This window comes from Pelodiscus sinensis, chromosome 16 (genome assembly GCF_049634645.1).
Source record: "Pelodiscus sinensis isolate JC-2024 chromosome 16, ASM4963464v1, whole genome shotgun sequence".
NCBI lineage: Eukaryota > Metazoa > Chordata > Testudines > Trionychidae > Pelodiscus > Pelodiscus sinensis.
The window spans coordinates 973,314-997,277 of NC_134726.1; the positions used below are offsets into that span (position 1 = coordinate 973,314).

General features: G+C 56.5%; 1 protein-coding gene across 3 annotated transcripts in view; it reads right to left on the reverse strand.

The window, feature by feature from the left end:
* TELO2 (telomere maintenance 2) overlaps nucleotides 1-23,964 on the reverse strand; it is a 39,682-nt gene that overhangs the window by 3,958 nt on the left and 11,760 nt on the right. For 2 of the 3 annotated variants that reach the window (XM_075898995.1, XM_075898996.1), the window contains exons 8-20: nucleotides 23,074-23,215; nucleotides 21,237-21,373; nucleotides 18,104-18,177; nucleotides 16,916-17,026; nucleotides 12,723-12,811; nucleotides 11,829-11,920; nucleotides 10,956-11,072; nucleotides 10,339-10,410; nucleotides 9,642-9,812; nucleotides 8,884-8,975; nucleotides 1,613-1,712; nucleotides 926-990; nucleotides 337-452 (exon numbers count right to left, since the gene is read on the reverse strand). In XM_075898995.1, the coding sequence (XP_075755110.1) occupies nucleotides 337-452; nucleotides 926-990; nucleotides 1,613-1,712; nucleotides 8,884-8,975; nucleotides 9,642-9,812; nucleotides 10,339-10,410; nucleotides 10,956-11,072; nucleotides 11,829-11,920; nucleotides 12,723-12,811; nucleotides 16,916-17,026; nucleotides 18,104-18,177; nucleotides 21,237-21,373; nucleotides 23,074-23,215 (1,378 nt within the window). The remainder of the gene's footprint in view (nucleotides 1-336; nucleotides 453-925; nucleotides 991-1,612; nucleotides 1,713-8,883; nucleotides 8,976-9,641; nucleotides 9,813-10,338; nucleotides 10,411-10,955; nucleotides 11,073-11,828; nucleotides 11,921-12,722; nucleotides 12,812-16,915; nucleotides 17,027-18,103; nucleotides 18,178-21,236; nucleotides 21,374-23,073; nucleotides 23,216-23,964) is intronic. The other variant, XM_075898997.1, reaches the window with a different exon arrangement.

Here is a 23,964-nt window from a genome sequence, read left to right on the forward strand (position 1 = left end):
ACCCTGGGCAGGGGCCAGGCCCTGCGGCTCAGCCTCAGCACCATGGAAACAGGGACAGGAGGAGGCACCCCATGTTCCTGGTTGTGCAAACCTTGCTTTCCAGGAGGGGCAGAGGGTCTGGCCTGCTAGGACCTGTAGTCTCTGGGAGTCATATTGCCAAGGGAAGCCACGGGGATGACAGCAGCCTATGGGCCATGTTTGGCCTTGGGCTGAGCGTCTGGATGCCTCTGCAGCACAGACTGGACTGATAATCTAGCTCCTTCTTAACCTAGGTGCAGCATGCACATCAGCAGCAAACCCCCTTCCGCCCTAGAGACATTACACCCTCCCCCGTACCTGCCAGCCAGGACTGGGTCTCCAGGAACTCGTCTGTCATGTCCGCCAGCAGGCGCTCACTAGGGACACTCAGCAGGGTGGAGGAAACTGCAGACAGGAGGCCCTGACGCACGTACCTGGTGAAGAAGCAACGACCCCGTGAGAGGCTGCAGCTTCCTTCTCTGCCCTTCAGCTACAGACCATATTAGCTGCGCTGTGTCACTGCCTCCAAGCGAGCAGGGATATAACCAGAGTCAGCTGACCGGGTCCCCCTGCTCAGCTCCATGCTTCCACCCAATAGAACGGGAGCTAGTCTCTTGCTCCCTGGGCCAGAAGAGGCTGGGGGTTACGAGATGGGTTCAAGACCCTGAGTTACTCTGCGCCCCTGGGAAACTCTTCCATGGTGAAGCTACTTCGTGGATCTCAGCCAGGACAACACCTGGACGTACTTTCACCCCAGGAAGGAGCCAGAGCTAAGCAGAGAATTGTGCATGAAGTCACCCACACAGGCTCCGTCAGGTAATGCTGTGCCAGAGAGAGACACGTCCCGGTAAGAGCACCTGGCCCTCATCCTCCCCTCAGCAAGCCAGCCCCCACACACACAACTCACGCGTCCGTGTGGAAGCGCAGGGCCCAGACGAACTCCAGCAGAGCCTTTCCCATGGCAGTGGCTGCCTGCGGGACATGAGTGAAGAGAACACAGTGACGAGGTAGCTTTTCCCACACTGACCCAAAGGGATGTGGACTTGGGCATGGCTGGGACCACACGCAATGGGTAAAAGACCTCGGTGGCCCTCTGGGGAACCCACTGCCTCTTAAAGCATCACACAAACTGGGGATTCCTGCCTTCGGGCCCTTGTGGGAAGTAGGGCTGGAAAAATCAGTTACTGGTTAAACATTTGGCTGCCCAGCAAAGCAGGATCCAGGCTGGGGACCACTCCAGCCCAACTCCCCCAGCCTCTGCCGGAGCAGCCTCTGCCTGTGGCAGGTGGGGAGCTGCTGCAGCTGGTTAACCTCGCACAGCCCGAGTGGGAAGCAGGACGGTGGGGCTTAACCCCATTGTGCAGCTGAGGAAACAGGCCGAAGAGATACACGCCCAAGGGACTGCTGGGTTCCTCGCTCTCAGCCCTGTTCCCCGACCAGCCCGCCCCCAGCATCTGCCAACTGCTCCCTGGGCTGGCGACACTCCTCCCCCAAGGCCAGTCCCCAATGGCTGCAACAGGCACCACGGCCAGTGGCGCCTCAGAGGCCATCTCAGGGCTCCCCCAGAGGGCAAGTGCTGCGTTATGGGCCTTACCACAGAGCGCACAGCGAAGTGCATCAGGGCTGCCAGAGTGTGCGCCAGCCTGCCCAGCACCAGGTGATCAGCTCCTAAAAGGTCAAAGGTCACCAGGGGCCTGCAAGGCAAGACACACAGTTCCTTGGGATGGCAACTTAGTGCCTTGTCGGACCTGCCAGGGCATGGCTGGAAGGTCAGCAGGAGACCCTGTGCCCAGCCAGTTACTGGCAACGTGAGCCCTAACTGGAGAATGCCTTCCACCACAGCAACTGGGCCCCTGCCATGCGCTCCAGAGTGCAGAGAACAGCACTGCTCACCAATGTTGCCTCTTTTTTTCCCCCTTCATACAGTTGTGGAATAAATTTTGTTTTATGCACCTTGGCATGTGCACCACCAGTAGAACCACAGGCTGCCAGCTGTGGGTGCTCTGCTAATCAGCTGGGCAGGACTGGAATCCCCTGGGTGGCTGCAGGGACTACTCACTGGCTGACATGGGGCATTGCTGATTTGGCCTGCTGGTGAAGTCTGGCTGAACTAAGGAGAAATACAGGCAAAGGCCACGCCCTGTTTCATCCAAAGGACTGAGGCAGCACGAATGCTGCCAGTAACAGGCCTCCCATCAGGCAGGCTTTGCCCGGGCCGTTACCTACACTCACGGTAGGTGGTAAGGACGCCCTCGACTGCTGCCTGGACTTATTCCACTGTGAATCTACGCACGCAGCAAGGTGGGGGAAGCAACACACTGGCCACAGGGGATCCAAGCCTGCAGCCTGCAGCCATGTAATAGCTTGTAGGAACATAGCCTAATAACCAGGCACTTGGGTCAAATACCCTTCCATTACTGAACAGTGCCTGGATGGCTGGTGTGCGCCAGAGCCCTCCTGTGGCCATTCAGAGGAAGCAACGCCTCCCTCGCCATGCACCACCTCTTCTCCAGACACAGCCCTGTCCCTCAGAGTCCTGGAGAAGGGGACAGTCGTCTCAGGCGTCCCCACAGCCCAGAGCTAGCTTGTTTTTATTACAGTAGCTTCAATCAGTGGAGCTATTTAAAGAGGCTCAAATAATTTACTGCGGGGGATGAATTAATATAGGTGAAGTAGATCAGAGTTTTCCAGAGGACTGGAAAAGGAAACACAGCGCACGTCTTTGAAAAGGGGAACAAAGAGGATCTCAGAGAAGTCCTGACGCTGGTCAGCCTCACTTCAATACTTGTAAAGACACCGGAAGGAAGTTTTAAACTATCAGGCTACGTCTACAATGGCAAGATTTTGCGCAAATACTATTCACGCAAAAATTTTTGCATTCAAGTATTTGCGCAAGAGAGCGTCTACACTGGCATGTGCTTTTGCACAAGAGATGTGCTTCTGCACAGATGCATCCGTGCCAGTGTGGATGCTCTCTTGCGCAAGAAAGCTCCGATGGCCATTTTAACCATAGGGCTTTCTTGCGCAAGAAATTCATGTTGCCTCTCTACACTGGCCTCTTGCGCAAGAACAGTTGTGCAAAAGAGGGCTTATCCTGAGCGGGAGCGTCATAGTTCATGCGCAAGAGGCACTGATTTCACACATTAGAACGTCAGTGTTCTTGTGCAAGAACTCCCCGCCAGTGTAGACAGGCGGCATGTTTTTGCGCAAAAGCGCACAAGATCATGCCAATGTAGACACAGCCTCAGTGTATAAGCAAGCAGAGAGCAATAGGGTTATACGTCAGAACCAAGTCAGTTAACATAGACTTGGTGAGAGCAAATCAGGTCAAACCAACCTACGTTTCATGTGTCAGGGTTCCTGGCTCCTGGCTGGGAAGGGGGGGAGGGGAAGCAGGCAAGCTGCAGGTGTGTTAGATCTTGATTTTTAGGAAGGCTTTTGGCACAGTCCCACACAACATTTTCATACACAAATTAGGGAAATGTGCCACAGGAGCTGACTATAACGTGGGGGCACAACTGGCCAGTAGTTTGGCCAAGACTGTACTCAGTCGCAAGGCTCTGCTGCAGGTGCAGGGCTCTAACGGATGGCTTCATGACTGGCTTGGAGACTGGAGCGGAGAGTGCGGTTATAAACTAAGCAGGTGACACCAAGTACGGTTATAAACTAAGCAGGTGACACCAAGTTGCTTGCCTGCCATTTTTGCTGATAACCTGGGCATGCTCCCTGCTTAGAGACAGGGGACCGGTCCCCAGCCCCGCGTATCGAGTGCTCCCTGCTTAGCGACGGGTGACCGGTCCCCAGCCCCGCGTATCGAGTGCCCCCTGCTTAGCGACGGGTGACCGGTACCCAGCCCCGCGTATCGAGTGCCCCCTGCTTAGCGACGGGTGACCGGTACCCAGCCCCGCGTATCGAGTGCCCCCTGCTTAGCGACGGGTGACCGGTCCCCAGCCCCGCGTATCGAGTGCCCCCTGCTTAGCGACGGGTGACCGGTACCCAGCCCCGCGTATCGAGTGCCCCCTGCTTAGCGACGGGTGACCGGTCCCCAGCCCCGCGTATCGAGTGCCCCCTGCTTAGCGACGGGGGACCGGTCCCCAGCCCCGCGTATCGAAAACAGACATGAGGATCGGAAGGGTTCTCTCTGACGGGACCAGCCCTGTGCTCCTGGGAGCTCCACAGGCCCCTGTGCCAGTATTAGCCATGCAAGGAAACTGGGAAAACAGGAGCTCCTGCTGAAACCTGGATCTGGTGTTTGTTTCCTAGCCCCTGCTCAGCTGGACATGTCCTGAGCATGCTCACTGCAGCGCCGCCGAGAGCCCCCCGGCAGCGCGATTTCCTATTTTCATCTTTGCTCAAACCTGTGACCAAAGGAGGGTTCTCTACTGTGTTCACCCCCCTCCCAGGGATCCCCCCCACACTGGCCATTGTAGAGCCACGTCATTAGAAAGGGCTGCGGATGCAAGTGTTGGAGGGAAATAATCAGACAGACCCTGGCCCAGCAGAACCTCCTCAGGGGCTGGTCCTGACCAATAGCCCACAGAAGTCAGCAGGAATCTCTGCACTGAATTCAGGGAGCCGAGGCCCAGGCCCACTGCCTGTTACCGAGGGAGCAGGCGCAGTGCAGCCGAGGGAGCTGACAGCTCCAGTATTCATTAGGAGCCGATTTTTCAATTACTGCAGCTTAAACAAAAAAGTGAGACACTTTGAGCGCCAAGAATGATTAAAGGTCTAGAGAACATGACCTATGAAGCCAGGCTTCATGAACTGGGCTTGTTTAGTTTGGAAAAAAGAAGATTAAGGGGGGACATGATAGCGGTTTTCAAATATCTAAAAGGGTGTCACAAGGAGGAAGGAGAAAATTTGTTCCTCTTGGTTTCTGAGGACAGGACAAGGAGTAATGGGCTTAAAGTGCAGCAGGGGAGGTTTAGATTGGACATTAGGAAAAAATTCCTAACTGTCAGGGTGGTCAAATATTGGAATAAATTGCCAAGGGAGGTGGTGGAATCTCCCTCTCTGGAGATATTTAAGAACAGGTTAGACAGACATCTGTCAGGGATGGTGTAGACGGAGCTTGATCCTGCCTTGAGGGCGGGGGGCTGGACTCGATGACCTCTCGAGGTCCCTTCCAGTCCTATGATTCTATGATATCAACCATTACAGCACAGCTGCCCTGCTACTATGAACCTGAGAGGGGGGGAAGAAACCATCAGGTGTCTACTGAGCCGCGAGGATCCACTTTCCATTTTATCCTTCAATAAGCAGATGAAGACTAACTCAAGCAGGAATAATGAGGGGTCCTGTAGCACTGTACCGACCAACCAAAATATATCCAATCCTGAGTGTTCGTGGGTAAAACCCACGTCCTCGGGTGGATTTACCCACCAAAGCTCATGAATCAATATTTCTGTTAGTCTCTAAGGTGCCACAGGGCTACTCATTTTTAAAGTTACAGATTAACATGACTACCCCGCTGAGGTTTTTCAAGTAGGAAAGTAAAAAGCATTTAAAAAAAAGTAACCCTGTAGCCCAGGGGTGGCCAACCCATTACGGACAAAGAGCCAAAAATACAGGTGGATACAGCACAAAGAGCGGAGGGAAAAAAGTTGAGGAAAAAAAAACCCACTGCCCCTTTAAGAGCTGTGTCCCCCCCAAGCAGGCTTCCATCGGCCTCAGCATCAGATCTCGCTGCCCCAGGCGGCGCCCTGACTAGACAAGGAGAAAAGGTGAGAACGGGGGATCCAGAACAGCCACAGGTACGAGAGCCGCAATTTGTCCTTTGCAGAGCCGCACGCGGCTCGCAAGCCGTGGGTTGGCCACTCCAGCTGTAGCCATTCAAAATCTTAGCAGTCACATAAGCTGCAAGCTAAGCCTTATACTGCAGTGCCTGCCGCATGGCCAGCTCCCCAGGAGCAGGGCCGGCGTGTAGAGTAAGCAGGGTCCCTCCGAGCACCAGCTCCGGCTCCGGCCCTGCTCCCAGAGAGGCTCCGCAGTACCAGCTTTGTACAGCAAAGGCTGCAGCGCGAGGCAGCAGAAGAGTTCACAGGCCCTGCCGTTCGAGCGGGGTGTGCTCTGCTGCAGCTAACAGCTGGCGCCACTTTGAAACCCTGTGTCCACTACCCTGCATGGTAGCGAACGTTGTCTTGCTGCCAAGCTCATGTGTGGCCATGGCGCCTTAGTGACCTTGCCCCCTACAACACCCCTCGCCCCGGCCATGTGTGGCCATGGCGCCTTAGTGACCTTGCCCCCTACAACACCCCTCCCCCCGGCCATGTGTGGCCATGACGCCTTAGTGACCTTGCCCCCTACAACACCCCTCCCCCCGGCCATGTGTGGCCATGGCGCCTTAGTGACCTTGCCCCCTACAACACCCCTCCCCCCGGCCATGTGTGGCCATGGCGCCTTAGTGACCTTGCCCCCTACAACACCCCTCCCCCCCCGGCCATGTGTGGCCATGGCGCCTTAGTGACCTTGCCCCCTACAACACCCCTCCCCCCGGCCATGTGTGGCCATGGCGCCTTAGTGACCTTGCCCCCTACAACACCCCTCCCCCCGGCCATGTGTGGCCATGGCGCCTTAGTGACCTTGCCCCCTACAACACCCCTCCCCCCCGGCCATGTGTGGCCATGGCGCCTTAGTGACCTTGCCCCCTACAACACCCCTCGCCCCGGCCATGTGTGGCCATGGCGCCTTAGTGACCTTGCCCCCTACAACACCCCTCCCCCCGGCCATGTGTGGCCATGACGCCTTAGTGACCTTGCCCCCTACAACACCCCTCCCCCCGGCCATGTGTGGCCATGGCGCCTTAGTGACCTTGCCCCCTACAACACCCCTCCCCCCGGCCATGTGTGGCCATGGCGCCTTAGTGACCTTGCCCCCTACAACACCCCTCCCCCCCCGGCCATGTGTGGCCATGGCGCCTTAGTGACCTTGCCCCCTACAACACCCCTCCCCCCCCGGCCATGTGTGGCCAGGGCGCCTTAGTGACCTTGCCCCCTACAACACCCCTCCCCCCGGCCATGTGTGGCCAGGGCGCCTTAGTGACCTTGCCCCCTACAACACCCCTCGCCCCCGGCCATGTGTGGCCATGGCGCCTTAGTGACCTTGCCCCCCACAACACCCCTCCCCCCCGGCCATGTGTGGCCATGGCGCCTTAGTGACCTTGCCCCCCACAACACCCCTCCCCCCCGGCCATGTGTGGCCATGGCGCCTTAGTGACCTTGCCCCCCACAACACCCCTCCCCCCCGGCCATGTGTGGCCATGGCGCCTTAGTGACCTTGCCCCCCACAACACCCCTCCCCCCCGGCCATGTGTGGCCATGGCGCCTTAGTGACCTTGCCCCCCACAACACCCCTCCCCCCCGGCCATGTGTGGCCATGGCGCCTTAGTGACCTTGCCCCCCACAACACCCCTCCCCCCCGGCCATGTGTGGCCATGGCGCCTTAGTGACCTTGCCCCCCACAACACCCCTCCCCCCCGGCCATGTGTGGCCATGGCGCCTTAGTGACCTTGCCCCCCACAACACCCCTCCCCCCCCGGCCATGTGTGGCCATGGCGCCTTAGTGACCTTGCCCCCCACAACACCCCTCCCCCCCGGCCATGTGTGGCCATGGCGCCTTAGTGACCTTGCCCCCCACAACACCCCTCCCCCCCGGCCATGTGTGGCCATGGCGCCTTAGTGACCTTGCCCCCCACAACACCCCTCCCCCCCGGCCATGTGTGGCCATGGCGCCTTAGTGACCTTGCCCCCCACAACACCCCTCCCCCCCGGCCATGTGTGGCCATGGCGCCTTAGTGACCTTGCCCCCCACAACACCCCTCCCCCCCGGCCATGTGTGGCCATGGCGCCTTAGTGACCTTGCCCCCCACAACACCCCTCCCCCCCGGCCATGTGTGGCCATGGCGCCTTAGTGACCTTGCCCCCCACAACACCCCTCCCCCCCGGCCATGTGTGGCCATGGCGCCTTAGTGACCTTGCCCCCCACAACACCCCTCCCCCCCGGCCATGTGTGGCCATGGCGCCTTAGTGACCTTGCCCCCCACAACACTCCTCCCCCCCGGCCATGTGTGGCCATGGCGCCTTAGTGACCTTGCCCCCCACAACACCCCTCCCCCCGGCCATGTGTGGCCATGGCGCCTTAGTGACCTTGCCCTCTACAACACCCCTCCCCCCGGCCATGTGTGGCCATGGCGCCTTAGTGACCTTGCCCCCCACAACACCCCTCCCCCCGGCCATGTGTGGCCATGGCGCCTTAGTGACCTTGCCCCCTACAACACCCCTCCCCCCCGGCCATGTGTGGCCATGGCGCCTTAGTGACCTTGCCCTCTACAACACCCCTCCCCCCGGCCATGTGTGGCCATGGCGCCTTAGTGACCTTGCCCTCTACAACACCCCTCCCCCCGGCCATGTGTGGCCATGGCGCCTTAGTGACCTTGCCCCCTACAACACCCCTCCCCCCCCGGCCATGTGTGGCCATGGCGCCTTAGTGACCTTGCCCCCTACAACACCCCTCCCCCCCGGCCATGTGTGGCCATGGCGCCTTAGTGACCTTGCCCCCCACAACACCCCTCCCCCCGGCCATGTGTGGCCATGGCGCCTTAGTGACCTTGCCCCCTACAACACCCCTCCCCCCCCGGCCATGTGTGGCCATGGCGCCTTAGTGACCTTGCCCCCTACAACACCCCTCCCCCCCCGGCCATGTGTGGCCATGGCGCCTTAGTGACCTTGCCCCCCACAACACCCCTCCCCCCCGGCCATGTGTGGCCATGGCGCCTTAGTGACCTTGCCCCCTACAACACCCCTCCCCCCTGCCATGTGTGGCCATGGCGCCTTAGGAAGCCAGGACCCACGGGACTTGCCATCTCACCTGTCAAAGCCCTGAAGCAGAGGGAAGAAGAAATGCCCAGCTAAGGAACTGAACCTGTTCGGGCCACAAGCCGGTTCCGCTAGACACCGACCCTGCCCAAAAGAGAAAGGGGGGTTAGAGAAGAAACGCCACCAGCAGCGAGAGCCTCACTTGGCCACGCGGTCAGACCCAGAGAGGGAGCAGCAGCCATTAGCACCGAAAGGTCCTGTGTTCCTCAGTGCGGCTCTCCTAGATGCCTGAGCCAGCAATACGACATGCCGGAGTCGAGTGTCCCCATTTCCAGTCGCTGAGGAGTTCTGCGCAGCCTGTGGTCTGGGCGGGGAAGCGGAGGGAGTGAGGCTCACTCGCAGCACAGGACGGGAAAGGGCTGACCGACCGACTTCTTTCTGTGCAGTCAGAGGGAAGGCCTGGGAGCCAGAGAGCATGGAGGCGGCTGGAGGAAGGTCTGAGAGAAGGGAGGCAGAGCTACTGGCCTCTCATGCGGGTAGGCAGAGGGTAGCACTATGGCCTGCACCTCCAGAATGGAGACCGGCCGTTCCCAGTGAGTTCAGCCGGGGTCCGGCTGGGACGGGGCTAAGCAAGGGCTCTAAGGAGCTGCAGACACCCTCCCACTCGCTGTCTTTGTAAAAGAAGTTACCCGGCCTTTGCTGCTGCCGCCACTGGGCCTGGCCACACTCAGAGTTAGTCCCAGGGCAGCTCTCTGCGCCTTGGGGCGTGAGGCCACCCTGCATCTCCACAATCCTGCACCCTGGCCTCACCTTTGCCAAATAGCGCGTCTTGCTTTTGATCCTCTCGTCCACAGCCCTTCTCCAGTCCTGGGAGCTGCCAGTGGCAGGGAGCGCCTGGGGGCAGGGATGCTGGGCGCTGCAGGGCTTAGTTTTCCCAGAGACCTGGGGCTGAGAAAGTTCCTGTGCTGCCAAAGCGAGGACCTGGAGGATTGAAAGAGGCCCTATGAGAAGAGAATTCCTTCTCCCTAGCAAACAGCAACGTTCACCTGCACTAGGAGCAAGGCAGGAATGAGGAGAGAGGCAGGCACAAAAGAGCTCAGGAGCAAAAATGCTGAGGGTGGACCACACAAGTTCGAGGCCACCAGGTGCCGCTCGGCTGCTGCAGGGGGTACTTGGCGGAGGAGCTAGGCTGACAACAGACAGTGGCTCCTCCTCTAGGGACAGTCATGCAGTGGGGTGGCAGCATGGTCAGGAAGGGAGCCAGGCAGTAGACTGAAAAGGCACTTCCAGACAGGTGGTCACCATGCTGGCCACCGCACTGCCTCTTCCCTCCCATCCCATCTGCACAGCCTGCGGAGGGCAGGAAGGCAAGGGCAGTAACTGATGTTTCCCCCAAGCTGCTCCAGGCATGCAGGGACTTGCCCAGCCTATCTCCCAAAGACGGGTCAGGTGCAACAGGAGGAACCGTGAATGGGAAGGGGAGGAGCTAGAGAGGGAAGTCGCTTACATCTAGAATGTCCATGCGCTGCCGGAGACTGTAGTTCAGGGAGTAGAACTGGGAAGTCAGATACTGCGTCACCTGCATCACGCCAGGGAACAACGAGCATGAACCAGTAATGGGGGAAGAACCCTGCCTCCTCCAAGCCCTCCCTGGGGCTGGAACTCTAAGCAAAGTCCTAACTCCTGTCAGCAATGGGGAGAGAAGAACCATCTGAGCAGGAGAAATCCAGGGACCCTCTGCCCAGAGGAAGTGACTCTGCCCTTCTGCAGCGCTGCCACCAGGGAGTCCAAGTGCTCTGCTTTGCCGTCAGTAACTGATCCCACCGCAGCACATCTCAGAGCAGACTTCGCCTTTCACAGCTGAGGCCCAGGACTTGCCCAAGGCTAGCTAACTTGCCCTCACATGCCTAGACACTTAATCATTTCAACTGTCCAACCCCCTAGCCCGCAGTTTGCCGCTCAGTCATTAACCCTTAGCGCCCTGGCTTCCACCCTCCCAGCTCATGGACAGCTGGCGAGGAGGCAGGACAGCTCTGCACAAACTCAGCCTGCTCCCAAATGGCCAACCAGCCCGCCCCGACGGAAACCGTCTGCTATGCTAGCTGCAAGTGCGCAGATCCTCACTGGCACTGGATCTGTGGTGGTGACAGCCACGAGGGCTCTCTGACGCAGCTCCGCAAAGCCATCCAGGGGGGTCTTTTCCTCCAGGTGCAGCAGGACTTTCACCAGCTCTGTGCTCACCTGCACAAACGCAAAAGCAGAGAAGCCATCTGGGCTAGAGGTTCCTCCCTCCCACAAAGGCTTACGGAGGAAGATGCAGACAGGAACTCTTCCTTTTGGCTGCCTCTGTGCGAGGAGTGGAGATGAAGGAGCAGGGCCTGACCATTACACACAGCAGGGGGGTGACACGCTAAGGCAACATGGAGACGGGACTGCTTAAAGCAGGGACGGGGGCGACATCCCTTTCCATCCCCCTTTGAAACGGGGCTTTTGGTGGCATGGAATGGAGAGGATGCCTCAGTAAAACTGACCAGGCATCTTTGCATTGTGCATCCCGCTGGCCTCACAACAGGGTCAGAACCAACAACGGCGACCAGCGACCTCTCTTGCTCACGGGAGAGAGGCCCATGTTTTGGCACTCAGTCCCTGCAGATGTCCCGGAGGAAAAGCCATTACATCAGTAACCCCTTAACCCATCTGCTCCCAGCCCACCCCGGCGCTGCAATTTGACTAGCCTGCCCCAATAACTCTGGACGAGGGGGCAGAGTGTGGAGCATACTGGGTCTGACGAAAACAAAGACGTTGTCATTTCTGATTTGGATTGTTGCACTTGCTCGCCGAGGGCAAAGCGTGCCGCTCACAGGGCCTGCACTGAGTCCCCACGAGACAGAGAAAGCAGGATGAGTCCTTCGGTTCTGTCTCTCTTCTGACGTTGCCTCCTGCTGAGCCACCCCTCTGACTAAGGCCTGCTAGTAACAGTTAGCCCACCGGCCTTACCTCTCTGACAGTAGCTGAATTCCTTCGAATCAGACTCTCCAAAACCCTCATTGTAGCTTCCCACATGTCCAGGTCCTCAGATCCCGTTAGAACTGAAGGAAAACAAAGCCCAACCACGTTAGCTCTGCTGCCAGCTGTGAGCGCACTTCTGCTAGCACGAGTCCAGAGATCTCCCTTCCCTTCCCTTCCCTTCCCGCTCTTGAAGAGAAAGCTGCACCCGAGGCCAGGTGTGGAAGTTTACCGGATTGTGTAAGACGGGGGCACTCTCTAGACTGACCTCCCCTCCACAGGTACTGCAGCAGATCCCCCATTCCCTCCTGCCTCCCCCCACATCCGCCTCCATGGGAGTCAAAGGGGGGGAGGGATAGGCAGCTTCACGAGAAACATGCGCAGGGAACCAGCTTAAAAACCAGCTCCCCACGGGCACTGGCTCCCAACTCCTCCACCCTTGCTGACTCTATCAGAGGCAGCAATTGAGGGGCGGATGCATGAAGTCGTTAGGATTAATCGAGAAGCCCAGGCTCATCAGTTAATTGTTTAAATGACTATATGCTAACGTCCCTACTTATGAGCAGGGCTCAACAAATCGCTATTTCTTCTCGCCCACAGCAAGTCAATTTCAGCCGGTTGCTCCGTTTGCCCCGTTCACCGGCGCCACACGCATGCACAGTGCCAGTCTGGCGCGTGCACGGTGTGGGGCTGGCAAGTAGATCTCACTGTGGTTTGTTGAGCCCTGCTTATGAGTGATCTGAAATAGCAGAAGTTTGTAGTGTCAACATGCCCTTCAAAAGTGGAACACCAAAAACTAGCCAGTAGCAGAACCCACCCGTGAGCAGCGTAAGAGAGGAACATTTCTAAATGAAGATCCAATAGACTCTACTCAGAATCTCCTACCCTCAATACAGTCTCGGATATAGACAGGGGCTTTCATCTTCTTCAGCTCTTTATCTTCTGACATGTCATAAGGGATGAGGTCATCATCACTGTGAAAGAAACAGGTACAAATTAGTCCATGTGGCTCCGACCTTGTCACCCTCTCCTCCCTCATGCCAAACTGACAGACAGGGCACTTCCCCTCTATCCTCACACCAAGGAGGATCCTCAGAATCTCCACCTACAAGGATCCAGCCAGCAAAAGGACACACTGGTTACCGAGCGATAGCAGAATCTTGAGCCTGAGTTCAGGAGACAGCATGTGCAAACCACAGCCTGCACCACTGGGTTTGTTACCATAAAAACATTCGTCTGTTACACTGGACATTTGGCAGCTCTTCATTCATAATGTGGGCTTTTCAGACAAGTACATGAAGGGCATTAAATACAGATTAATGTAATGGATAAAAAGGTTCTCTGCACAGGATCTATTATTATTTCAGATCAATTTTTTGTCCCATAGTGTTAGTGCATTCACACCCAGCTAATGGGACTGCAATTGCATTCACAGCCACACAATATAGCCTATTGGATAAAGAAATCTGATTTTTAGCCTGGATTCAATTTTGAGCCATCAAAATATTTTCCCATCAGTACCCATGTGTATCAGACTCCTCTGCTGGAGACAGACACAAACTATTACTTTCAAGGAACTTGAATTTAAACTGTTTCAGGCACTAGCTAGCTGTCCATAGCAAGGTATGTCCATCCACCCAGGTATGAATATTCTGCAGGTGTCTTGGGGTAGTGAAGCAAGCAGTAGCTAAATTAGCTACCAAGATAAAACCCTACACAACGCCATTCACCTTTGACAAGACTTTCCCTCCTCTGGCCTAGGCAACAGCTCATTTCAATGCCCATTTGAGACTAAAATGATTTCCGATCCATGCAGCACCACATTTTAAGGCACACTTGCAAGTTAGTGTGTAATTCCCTCAAGACTGTCTAGCCCAGCTGTGCAATTCTCAGTCTGTCCAAACTACGGTATTGGACACAGACTCCCTTCCGTAGCCTTGCAAGTCTGAACGCTCCCTTTGCTCAGCCAGTGCCAGATCCGACACCAACATGCCCCGCAATAGAGCGGTTCACACCAGACCCTCCGGTCCCCGAGCTGCTGATTAGAGAGACTCTGCACATGTGGATAGCTCACGCCCACCATGTCCCTCAGCTGAAGGAATCCGCCCACACTTCCATGACTGCGCTGCATGGAAGAAGTGCAGGGCTTTGGACTGCATGCACTCACACCCTGCCTCCTGTGATGAGCAAGCAGCGCGTCGGGCTCGTGGGGGGCTCTCGCTTCACTCCCATGCGAAGCGCTTCCCACTACGAAAAATAAACTAAAAAAGACTTCTTAGGGTTTATTTCTTGCTCACAGATGTTACCGGGGGTGCGTTCTTTCTGTAGCAGAGTCCAACAGACTGACTCTGAAGCATGATCTAGTGGTTAAATATGGGAAGATTCTATATGCAGCATGGCCTCTGAGTCTCTTGTCAGTCATTTCCTCAAACCCTGCCTCGGTTTCCCCCGTCAGACACGGGTTTACCATGGATTGTGCGCTGTCAGAGCCCTCCCTTCCCCTTGCTCTCAACCCAGCTGCCCGAATGTCAGAGCCCATGGCTGTGCTCACCAGGTCCAGGGGGATGTTTTCCCATTGGAAACACCTATTTAAACATCCCTCATGAAACCCCTTCAGGGACGGCTTTGGTAAGACTGTTAAAGGAAGCACTTGCAAGCCCCATCCACGCACTAGCTACTACTGACAGCAGAGCTCTCACAGGACAAGGCTAAGGAGCATGGAGTCACTGAACTTGGAGTTCCTCTTCGGTGCCCGTAATTCAACTGCATCCTCCTCTCAGACTCTTCTGACCTGCACGGAGCCGTTCAGCACCCCCCTGCTTCCCCCCGTTTTCTTAGGGACAGGAAACGAAGGGGTGTCCGTTCGCGGATGCGGGGACTCTGACCAGGACCAGTGAAGACAGCGTAGGAAGCGCATGTGCCCCAGTTGGGGGTGGCGAGTGGCAGCCAGAACAATTGTCTCCACTAACACTCCAGGCTGCCATCTCCACACCGGCCAAAACAATCAATACGCAGCACCGGTCCGGCAGCGTCGCACGCGCAGGGCAGAGATACAGGACAAGCCCCATCGACGGAGAGAGCCAGCAGGGCAAGAGGCCACGTAATGAGCCCTTGGCCAACCATGGCCAACCGCTAACCCTGAAAAGGAAGTGCCTTCTATGACCCCTTGGGGGGCGGGCCCAGCCGCACCTAGCCCCACCCACAGGAAGTCAGAGGGCAGGTCTAGGACTATAAGAGCTGCGGGCTCAGTCAGGGCTGGGCAGCCGACCCAAGCAAACGCCTGGCCTTGGCTCCCGCAGAGAAGGGCTCAGCCGCGCTATCCCCGACCAGAGGACTGGGTCGGACCGCCAGGACCCTGGCCGCTTCCTGAACCCAGGCCAAACCCTCCGGGACTCTCACCGGGCCAGAGTCCACAGACACCCTGCCAGCCCCTCCGTCGCCTGCAGACCCCCCCAGAGCAGCGCCAGAGTCTGGCAGGTCCTCGGGGAGCTGGGGAGCGGCCCAGGCACAGCCGACCTCAGGGCAGCTGATGAGATGGCGGTCGGGTGGGCAACGCATTGCAGCCTGGACCCCGCTGCCCCTCGACCTTGTCGGCATGTAATGGCCTGGATCCCCGCCAACCTGGTGGCTGCAAGGCCGCCACTATCAGGGCCCTGGGCCGGGATGCAGTGGAGTGGGTGGGCCTGTGTCCCCCCTGCCACCACCAAACCCCCTGCAATTGTCAGCTCTCCAGGAGCAAGGAGACCCGACCCTTGCTCAGCTGGAATCCAGACAGCGCTTTAAACTACCGTTCCCCTATTGCCTCACGCCCTGACCCAGGGCTGGGCTGCAGGAGCTGCCGAAGCATGCCATCCAATCCTGGGTCACCTGTTTCTTCTCTAGCACACAGCACGTAATTTTGAAATAAATTGCTATCCCGAAACATCCCTTACTCCTTGTGGAATGAGGTTTACAGGGATGTTGTAATAGTGAGCCCATTACATTTCGATATAATGGCTGTGCTCAAAAAAGATGCGGAATAGCTATTTCGGGAAAGCTTCAGTATCCCAAAATAGCGCTGCAGTGTAGACGTAGCCTTAGAGAGCAACTCCCCATACCCAATAATCTGAGACTCAAGGGCTACGTCTACACTGGCAGGATTTTCCGCAAATGCTTTTAATGGAAAAGATTTTCCGTTCAAAGCATTTGTGGAAAAGAGCATCTAGATTGGCAAAAGCACGTTTTGCGGAAAAGCGTCCGTGCCAATCTAGATGCGGTTTTACGCAAGAAAGCCCCGATCGCCATTTTTGCGCAGAACAATACCGCGTTGTCTACACTGGCCTTCTTGCGTGAAAGCATTTGCACAAGAGGGCTTTTGCCCGCACGGGAGCAGCAGAGCATTTCCGCAAGAACACGGACAATCTTACATGAGATCGGCAGTGTTCTTGCACAAATTCAAGTGGCCAGTGTAGACAACTGGAAAGTTTTTCCGCAAAAGCAGCTGCTTTTGCAGGAAAAACTTGCCAGTCTAGATGCAGCCACGTAGTAAATATATTACTGCCATATGACACGCTACAGCACTTTGAGTAGCAAAACGGGGAGCCTGAAACAAGGTCTGAAGGATGTAGTGGAATCTGCAAGTGAAATAAGCACAAGTAGCAAAGCCAACACCACAGGCAACAAAAATACACAGTAAAGCCCCATCTCGAGCACTGCCAGGGGCCTGACTACAAGCATCAGGTCCAGGTCAGAAAACAACTGGGCCCCCTCACACTCGAATCAATTCTACTGCTCCAGCCTGTGAGGCAGCACATGGAACTGCTGCGCACAGGCTTCACAGGGTAACCAGACAGGTTTGGGAAGGAGAGTTGGGTTGGGCAGGAAAACAACTTGAATTCCTTACACTTGGGTCTAATTTGGGTGGAAAATGAGGCATGAGAACACCGGTAGGTGCAATGACCCTTTCCACACAGGTCATTGGGATCTGCTTCCCCAGTTCAGACTGTGGAGTACAACCCCCTCCTTCCCCTCTTCAGAGTCTGTCATTTACTTTCCACTTCATAGCTGCTTTTCCTTCGTGGTTTAGTTCTTACACATACCTGTCGAGCTCCGAGTCAGACCTCTCCTCTGGCAATGCAGAGACTCCTGGGTGTGGGCTCCCACTTGGTTTTGACACAGCTTTTGGCGTAGCAGATGGACTATCATGCCTGCTGTCAGCAATGAGAAAGGGTCAAAGGAATAAAGCAACAAAGGTCTTAACGATCCATGATCACAAACAGGAGTCTAGATTTTCCAAGGGAAAGCCCCCAGCCCACACCTCGCTACAGCAGGCACTGGAATCTCAGTTCAGTGTGGGTTCACCTAGGATGGTCCACGAAGAGGAGAAAAAGCTCAAGGAGCTGTACAGCTGTGAGGAGACATGCTAGGGGGAGAGTGGAGATGGCAGACAGCCTGAGCTACTTCCCTGGACTGCCGCCTGAGCTAGTTTTGGTTCCGAACAAAGAGTAAGACCACTAATGGGCACTGGGTAAGGGCAAACACTGTCATCTCACCACAGAGGAAGTCTTGGCCTACAAAAGCCACAAGCAACAGGAGGCACCATTCAGCAGTGGTTAATGCACAAGACAACATACGAGATCTGGGCTTCCCACACTGTTCAACAGCAATTTTCTGTGTAGCCCTAGGCACATCACTTTCATCTCTCCACTTCAGTCCCTAGGTCTCTCGCAGGAGCACTGGAAGGCTTCACTTACTAACCTCTGTGAAATGCTTTGCAATCTCCTGACAGCAGAGGCCATGGAAAGTCGTAACACAGCCAGAGCTGTGATCTTTGGACAGAAGTGAATGCTAGATTTCAGTTAGCAGTGGACAGGCTGGGGATTTCTGGCTCCCAGGGTACTCCGAGGTACCCAAAGATTCCCAGCCTATTTGGAGCACTTCAGAGGCACGCAGAGTTACAAGAATCCCAAGGAAATGCAGCCATCAGACATGCTGCCATTGTACCTTTGAACTACAGACATGCTGGCTGCAGAGAGACAGCCAACGGCCATGCAGAGCTCAGGTGAACTTAGAGGATTCTAACAACAAATACGGACTTCCTGCCTTCAGAGCTGGGGTGGTCTGTCTGGCATTCCCCATCAGACAAGATGGAAGGGATTCGGAGTCAGAGGCAAGCCCTGACTTCATAAACTTCACTAGGAATGATTTGCCTGGTATCTGTGCTCAGGTACACAGGTGCACTAAGCAGATATACGGCGAGGACTGGCAGAAAGGTGAACTACTCTCACCGGACAGTGGGCTGCAGTGGGGCCGGCTGCTTCAGGAGAAACTTTAGTTCTCTGGTCTCATCATCATCTTCATACTAGACATGCAAGACAGGAGGTTAGTGTGCAGAGGAGGTTTCCATGTGGATTAAATACAAGACGTCCGCAGCAATTGAAGGCTACAGGAGCTCAGCATCTCTCAGTATTAGGTCTCAGTTTTCAAACAGGGAAGGATCAAATGATAAATTCCTGAGCAGATTTCCAGTCTCAGCCATAGCACCTTTCACACGGGGCTCAGGCTCTAGACGTTATGGCTTGGTCAGACGTGGGCTGGGATATTTATAATCTTTAAAGCGGGGGGGACCTAAGGCCTGGGGGAGTGGACATGGCCCCCAGCTTGCCTGGCTCAGGACTCGCCCCAGCATCGGGCAGCCTGTGCTGTGCTCTGGCCCTCCCCCCACACCACACCACAGGGCTGGAGCACACAATCTAGTACCTGGGCCCGCAAGGATCCAGCCTGCGAGGGGAATGTGGAGCGTGCCTGTCTCCTTCTCAGTCAGGGGCCGTGTCAGTGAGGCCTTCCCACTGGAGCGCGGCTCTCAACTGATTTTTCTGTGGGTCAGCAGCCCCCATCCCTGCGTTACAGCATCGAACAGCCCTGAATTCACACTGCAGCACTGCAGCGAACACTGGGCCAGCAGCCCCCAGCCCTGCATTACAGCATCGAACAGCCCTGAATTCACAGTGCAGCACTGCAGCGGACACTGGGCCAGCAGCCCCCAGCCCTGCGATACAGCATCGAACAGCCCTGAATTCACAGTGCAGCACTGCAGCGGACACTGAGCCAGCAGCCCCCAGCCCTGCGTTACAGCATCGAACAGCCCTGAATTCACAGTGCAGCACTGCAGCGGACACTGAGCCAGCAGCCCCCAGCCCTGCGTTACAGCATCAAACAGCCCTGAATTCACAGTGCAGCACTGCAGCGGACACTGTGCCAGCAGCCCCCAGCCCTGGGTTACAGCATCGAACAGCCCTGAATTCACACTGCAGCACTGCAGCGGACACTGGGCCAGCAGCCCCCAGCCCTGCATTACAGCATCGAACAGCCCTGAATTCACAGTGCAGCACTGCAGCGGACACTGAGCCAGCAGCCCCCAGCCCTGCGTTACAGCATCAAACAGCCCTGAATTCACAGTGCAGCACTGCAGCGGACACTGTGCCAGCAGCCCCCAGCCCTGCGTTACAGCATCGAACAGCCCTGAATTCACAGTGCAGCACTGCAGCGGACACTGGGCCAGCAGCCCCCAGCCCTGCGTTACAGCATCGAACAGCCCTGAATTCACAGTGCAGCACTGCAGCGGACACTGAGCCAGCAGCCCCCAGCCCTGCGTTACAGCATCGAACAGCCCTGAATTCACAGTGCAGCACTGCAGCGGACACTGGGCCAGCAGCCCCCAGCCCTGCATTACAGCATCGAACAGCCCTGAATTCACAGTGCAGCACTGCAGCGGACACTGGGCCAGCAGCCCCCAGCCCTGCGATACAGCATCGAACAGCCCTGAATTCACAGTGCAGCACTGCAGCGGACACTGGGCCAGCAGCCCCCAGCCCTGCGTTACAGCATCGAACAGCCCTGAATTCACAGTGCAGCACTGCAGCGGACACTGGGCCAGCAGCCCCCAGCCCTGCGTTACAGCATCGAACAGCCCTGAATTCACAGTGCAGCACTGCAGCGGACACTGAGCCAGCAGCCCCCAGCCCTGCGTTACAGCATCGAACAGCCCTGAATTCACAGTGCAGCACTGCAGCGGACACTGAGCCAGCAGCCCCCAGCCCTGCGTTACAGCATCAAACAGCCCTGAATTCACAGTGCAGCACTGCAGCGGACACTGTGCCAGCAGCCCCCAGCCCTGGGTTACAGCATCGAACAGCCCTGAATTCACACTGCAGCACTGCAGCGGACACTGGGCCAGCAGCCCCCAGCCCTGCATTACAGCATCGAACAGCCCTGAATTCACAGTGCAGCACTGCAGCGGACACTGAGCCAGCAGCCCCCAGCCCTGCATTACAGCATCGAACAGCCCTGAATTCACAGTGCAGCACTGCAGCGGACACTGAGCCAGCAGCCCCCAGCCCTGCGTTACAGCATCAAAGAGCCCTGAATTCACAGTGCAGCACTGCAGCGGACACTGTGCCAGCAGCCCCCAGCCCTGGGTTACAGCATCGAACAGCCCTGAATTCACACTGCAGCACTGCAGCGGACACTGGGCCAGCAGCCCCCAGCCCTGCATTACAGCATCGAACAGCCCTGAATTCACAGTGCAGCACTGCAGCGGACACTGAGCCAGCAGCCCCCAGCCCTGCGTTACAGCATCGAACAGCCCTGAATTCACAGTGCAGCACTGCAGCGGACACTGGGCCAGCAGCCCCCAGCCCTGCGTTACAGCATCGAACAGCCCTGAATTCACAGTGCAGCACTGCAGCGGACACTGAGCCAGCAGCCCCCGGCCCTGCGTTACAGCATCAAACAGCCCTGAATTCACAGCGCAGCACTGCAGCGGACACTGGGCCAGCAGCCCCCAGCCCTGCGTTACAGCATCGAACAGCCCTGAATTCACAGTGCAGCACTGCAGCGGACACTGGGCCAGCAGCCCCCAGCCCTGCGTTACAGCATCGAACAGCCCTGAATTCACAGTGCAGCACTGCAGCGGACACTGGGCCAGCAGCCCTTGAGGTTCTCAAAGCCAGGGAGGGAGCTAAGCTACACAATTCCTATGGAAACGAACGGGGAGCAAGTGACCCAATCACCTGCTCAGTCTTGAAAATCCCAACCCCTCCTGGGTGCTCCACTCAGCTCCCCCGAAGGCAGTAGAAAGGCTCTCCTGGATGGCAATGACACACCATGTGGAAATCCAGCCAGAGTTCGAATGCGAAACCCTGTTGTCTCGTCAGAGTTCTCCAGGCGCCATGCGCACTCACGCTCTCCAATCACACCTCTCCCCACACCCTCCATGCAAGCCCATGGATCGGAGGCGTTCTGCCCCCTTCCCGTCTAGCAAGCAGAGCTCAGCAATGACAGCCACAACCCAACCACTGCCTCAAAGGGGACGTTTCCCCTCGCCCTGCACTGCACAGACAGGCAGCACGGGAATCTCACCTGGAATTGCAGGCGGGGCCCATCAGTGGTTATTCTGGAACTGATGCTCTCTGCCACCACCATTCCCAGGCGCCGAACCCGGGGCAAGCTGCTGTCCAGGTGGCATTTCATGCCTCCCATCATGCTGGCAAGAAGCTCTGAAAGGACAAGCAGCACAGTGAGCACAGCATGTCTTGCCAATGCCCTATCCCCTAGGCCACTTCAGAACCCACCCCACCTCCCTACCTTCTTGGCATCTCTTATCCTATCCTGCCTTCCCATTGGAGAGCCAGGTCAAACCCTGGGGCAGCTCCCATCCCACCTCCCTACCTTCAGGGCATCCCTTCTCCTGCCTTCCTAATACCAGAGCCTGCTCCATCACTGGGGAAACTGGTGTTGGCTGTCTGGCTGCTCCAAGGCTGAATGGGACTCGAACCCACCACCCTGTGCGCCACCGGCAAATGCCCTATCCACTAGGCCACTCCAGAAGCCATCCCACTACCCCTCCTGGGCAGCACACCCACTGAGAGTCCCCATCTTAGCTACAGCTCCAACTAGAGGCACAAAAGCTGACAAAGGCCCGGCGTGAGAGCACTTCTCTTTCTACTGAAGAGTTTCCTTCCCCATCCTGTCAGCAAGGCATGCACCAGGGCTAGGTTTTGAAGCCAAGCACAATGGTTAATCCCAGGCATAAATCCAAAGGCTTTAAAACTGCTTTGACAGGCAAAATTGGCCGGCTTCTTATGGAAGTTGCATCCACATGGAGCTCACAGAGGTAGGCCTATTTCTCCCCACGTGCTTGAGCTGTGACAGGTAATTACCACTGGCATTCCTAAACCCATTGCTGGTGGCAGCATCTTCCACCTCCCCAGACAGGTTCTAAGAGGTGGCAGGTTGACCGTTAGTCACCAATAGAAGCTGACATCTAACACCAGCCAGTGAGAAACCGGATCATTCACTAACACGGGAGTATCTATACAAGGCCAGGAGTTAAGACTCTTGGGTTGGCTGGAATGAAACACACTTGCTTTCTAATAAATAGAACTTATGTTTTCAAAGTCTCCAATAGAAGAACTAGAGGACACCAAATGAAATTAATGGGGAGCAGGTTTAAAACTAATAAAAGGAAGTTCTTCTTCACACAGCGTGTTGTCAACCTGTGGAACTCCTTGCCAGAGGAGGCTGTGAAGGCTAGGACTATAATAGAGTTTAAAGAGAAGCTGGATAAATTCATGGAGGTTAGGTCCATAAAAGGCTATTAGGCAGGGGATAAAATGGTGTCCTTGGCCTCTGTCTGTCAGAGGCTGGAGAGGGATGGCAGGAGACAAATCGCTTGATCATTGTCTTCGGTCCACCCCCTCTGGGGCACCTGGTGCTGGCCACTGTCGGCAGACAGGCTACTGGGCTAGATGGACCTTTGGTCTGACCCAGTGCGGCCGTTCTTATGTTCTCCATGAAAGTGCACCCAGCAGGTGCTGAATTACCCTTGTTTAGTATTCATTTTGTGGTAGCACCAGAAGCCTTGGGCTGAACCCAGACCCCATTGCTCAGGGCACTGTTCAGACAGAGTGAAAAACGGCCCTGCCCTGCCTGCAGTGGTATGATCAGACAAGAGGTACCAGCTGGATACAGGCACACGTCTGGGGAGCACCAGCCGACAGCGAGCAGGACGTTTTGATTACTGTGGCCCACAAGCAGGGTTGCCAGACTCTGCTGGTTTCCCCCCTGCCGATATTACATGGCTGCCCACGTGAAGGGAGGGCAGGCTGACTGCACAAGCATTGACGGTGAGCGCTGGGCACTTCCTCTGAATCCAATGGAGGCCTCTGTTCTCGCTGCTCTTTTCCTCCTCCCTCACCTTGTCCGTTGTTCTCTATTTCAGGCTCTTTCAAGAGGGCGAGGCAGATCAGGATGGCCTTGCTAATATGTAGCTGTTGCTCAACTGGAGAGTGCTTCACAGCACTGCTGCTGCCCCAGGTCTCCAGAAGCTCTCTCAGCACCTGGATCACGAGTGTACAGCATTAGCCGGAGGGCATGGGGTAGGGCTGCATCAGAAAGTCACTCACAAACATGCCCACCCCTCTCCCAGCCAGCCGACCTAAGGAAACCCTACCCTCCACACAGCATAACCGGTCACGTACCTTGTGAGGGCCTCTTCCCATCTCCATACCTCTGCCATCAGAGCAGTTACTGGCATATCCAACAGCTCTAGGACAGGAGCTGGCCTCCAGTACTGCTGGCTGGAACCAGGGCACCATTTCGGGAGGGCAGGGAACAGCAGCCATGCACACCAGGACAGGGCTCCCTGTCTATCAGGGAGCGAGGGGAAAGTACACAGCTTCTGTGCATGCCTTTCACTTCTGGCTGGCAAAGGGAGAGGACAGAGGAGTAATTCACAACATCCGCATACTTTCTCCTTGCTCCCTGACAGTCAGGGGAACAGGAAAAAAAGCAAGTGGTGTCCAGGTATGCATGGCTGCTGCTCCCCCTGGCCTCCCAAACTAGCGCTCTGGGGCTGGAAGCTCCGGGTCAGCTCCAGGTTTTCAATGCAATAGGATAGTGACTAACAGAGTCGATGCAAAAGCCTGATTTTTACATTACATTCTATTTATTTTAGGCTTACCCCCACCCCCAAAATGCAGTGTTTCGTCCGCTCCCCTCCGTGTGCAGGGCAGAAGTAACTGAAGTGTTTGTAAAAGAACTTGAACACCCACATCCCTAAGTCAGTAGCAGGAGCCTCTCAGCCACC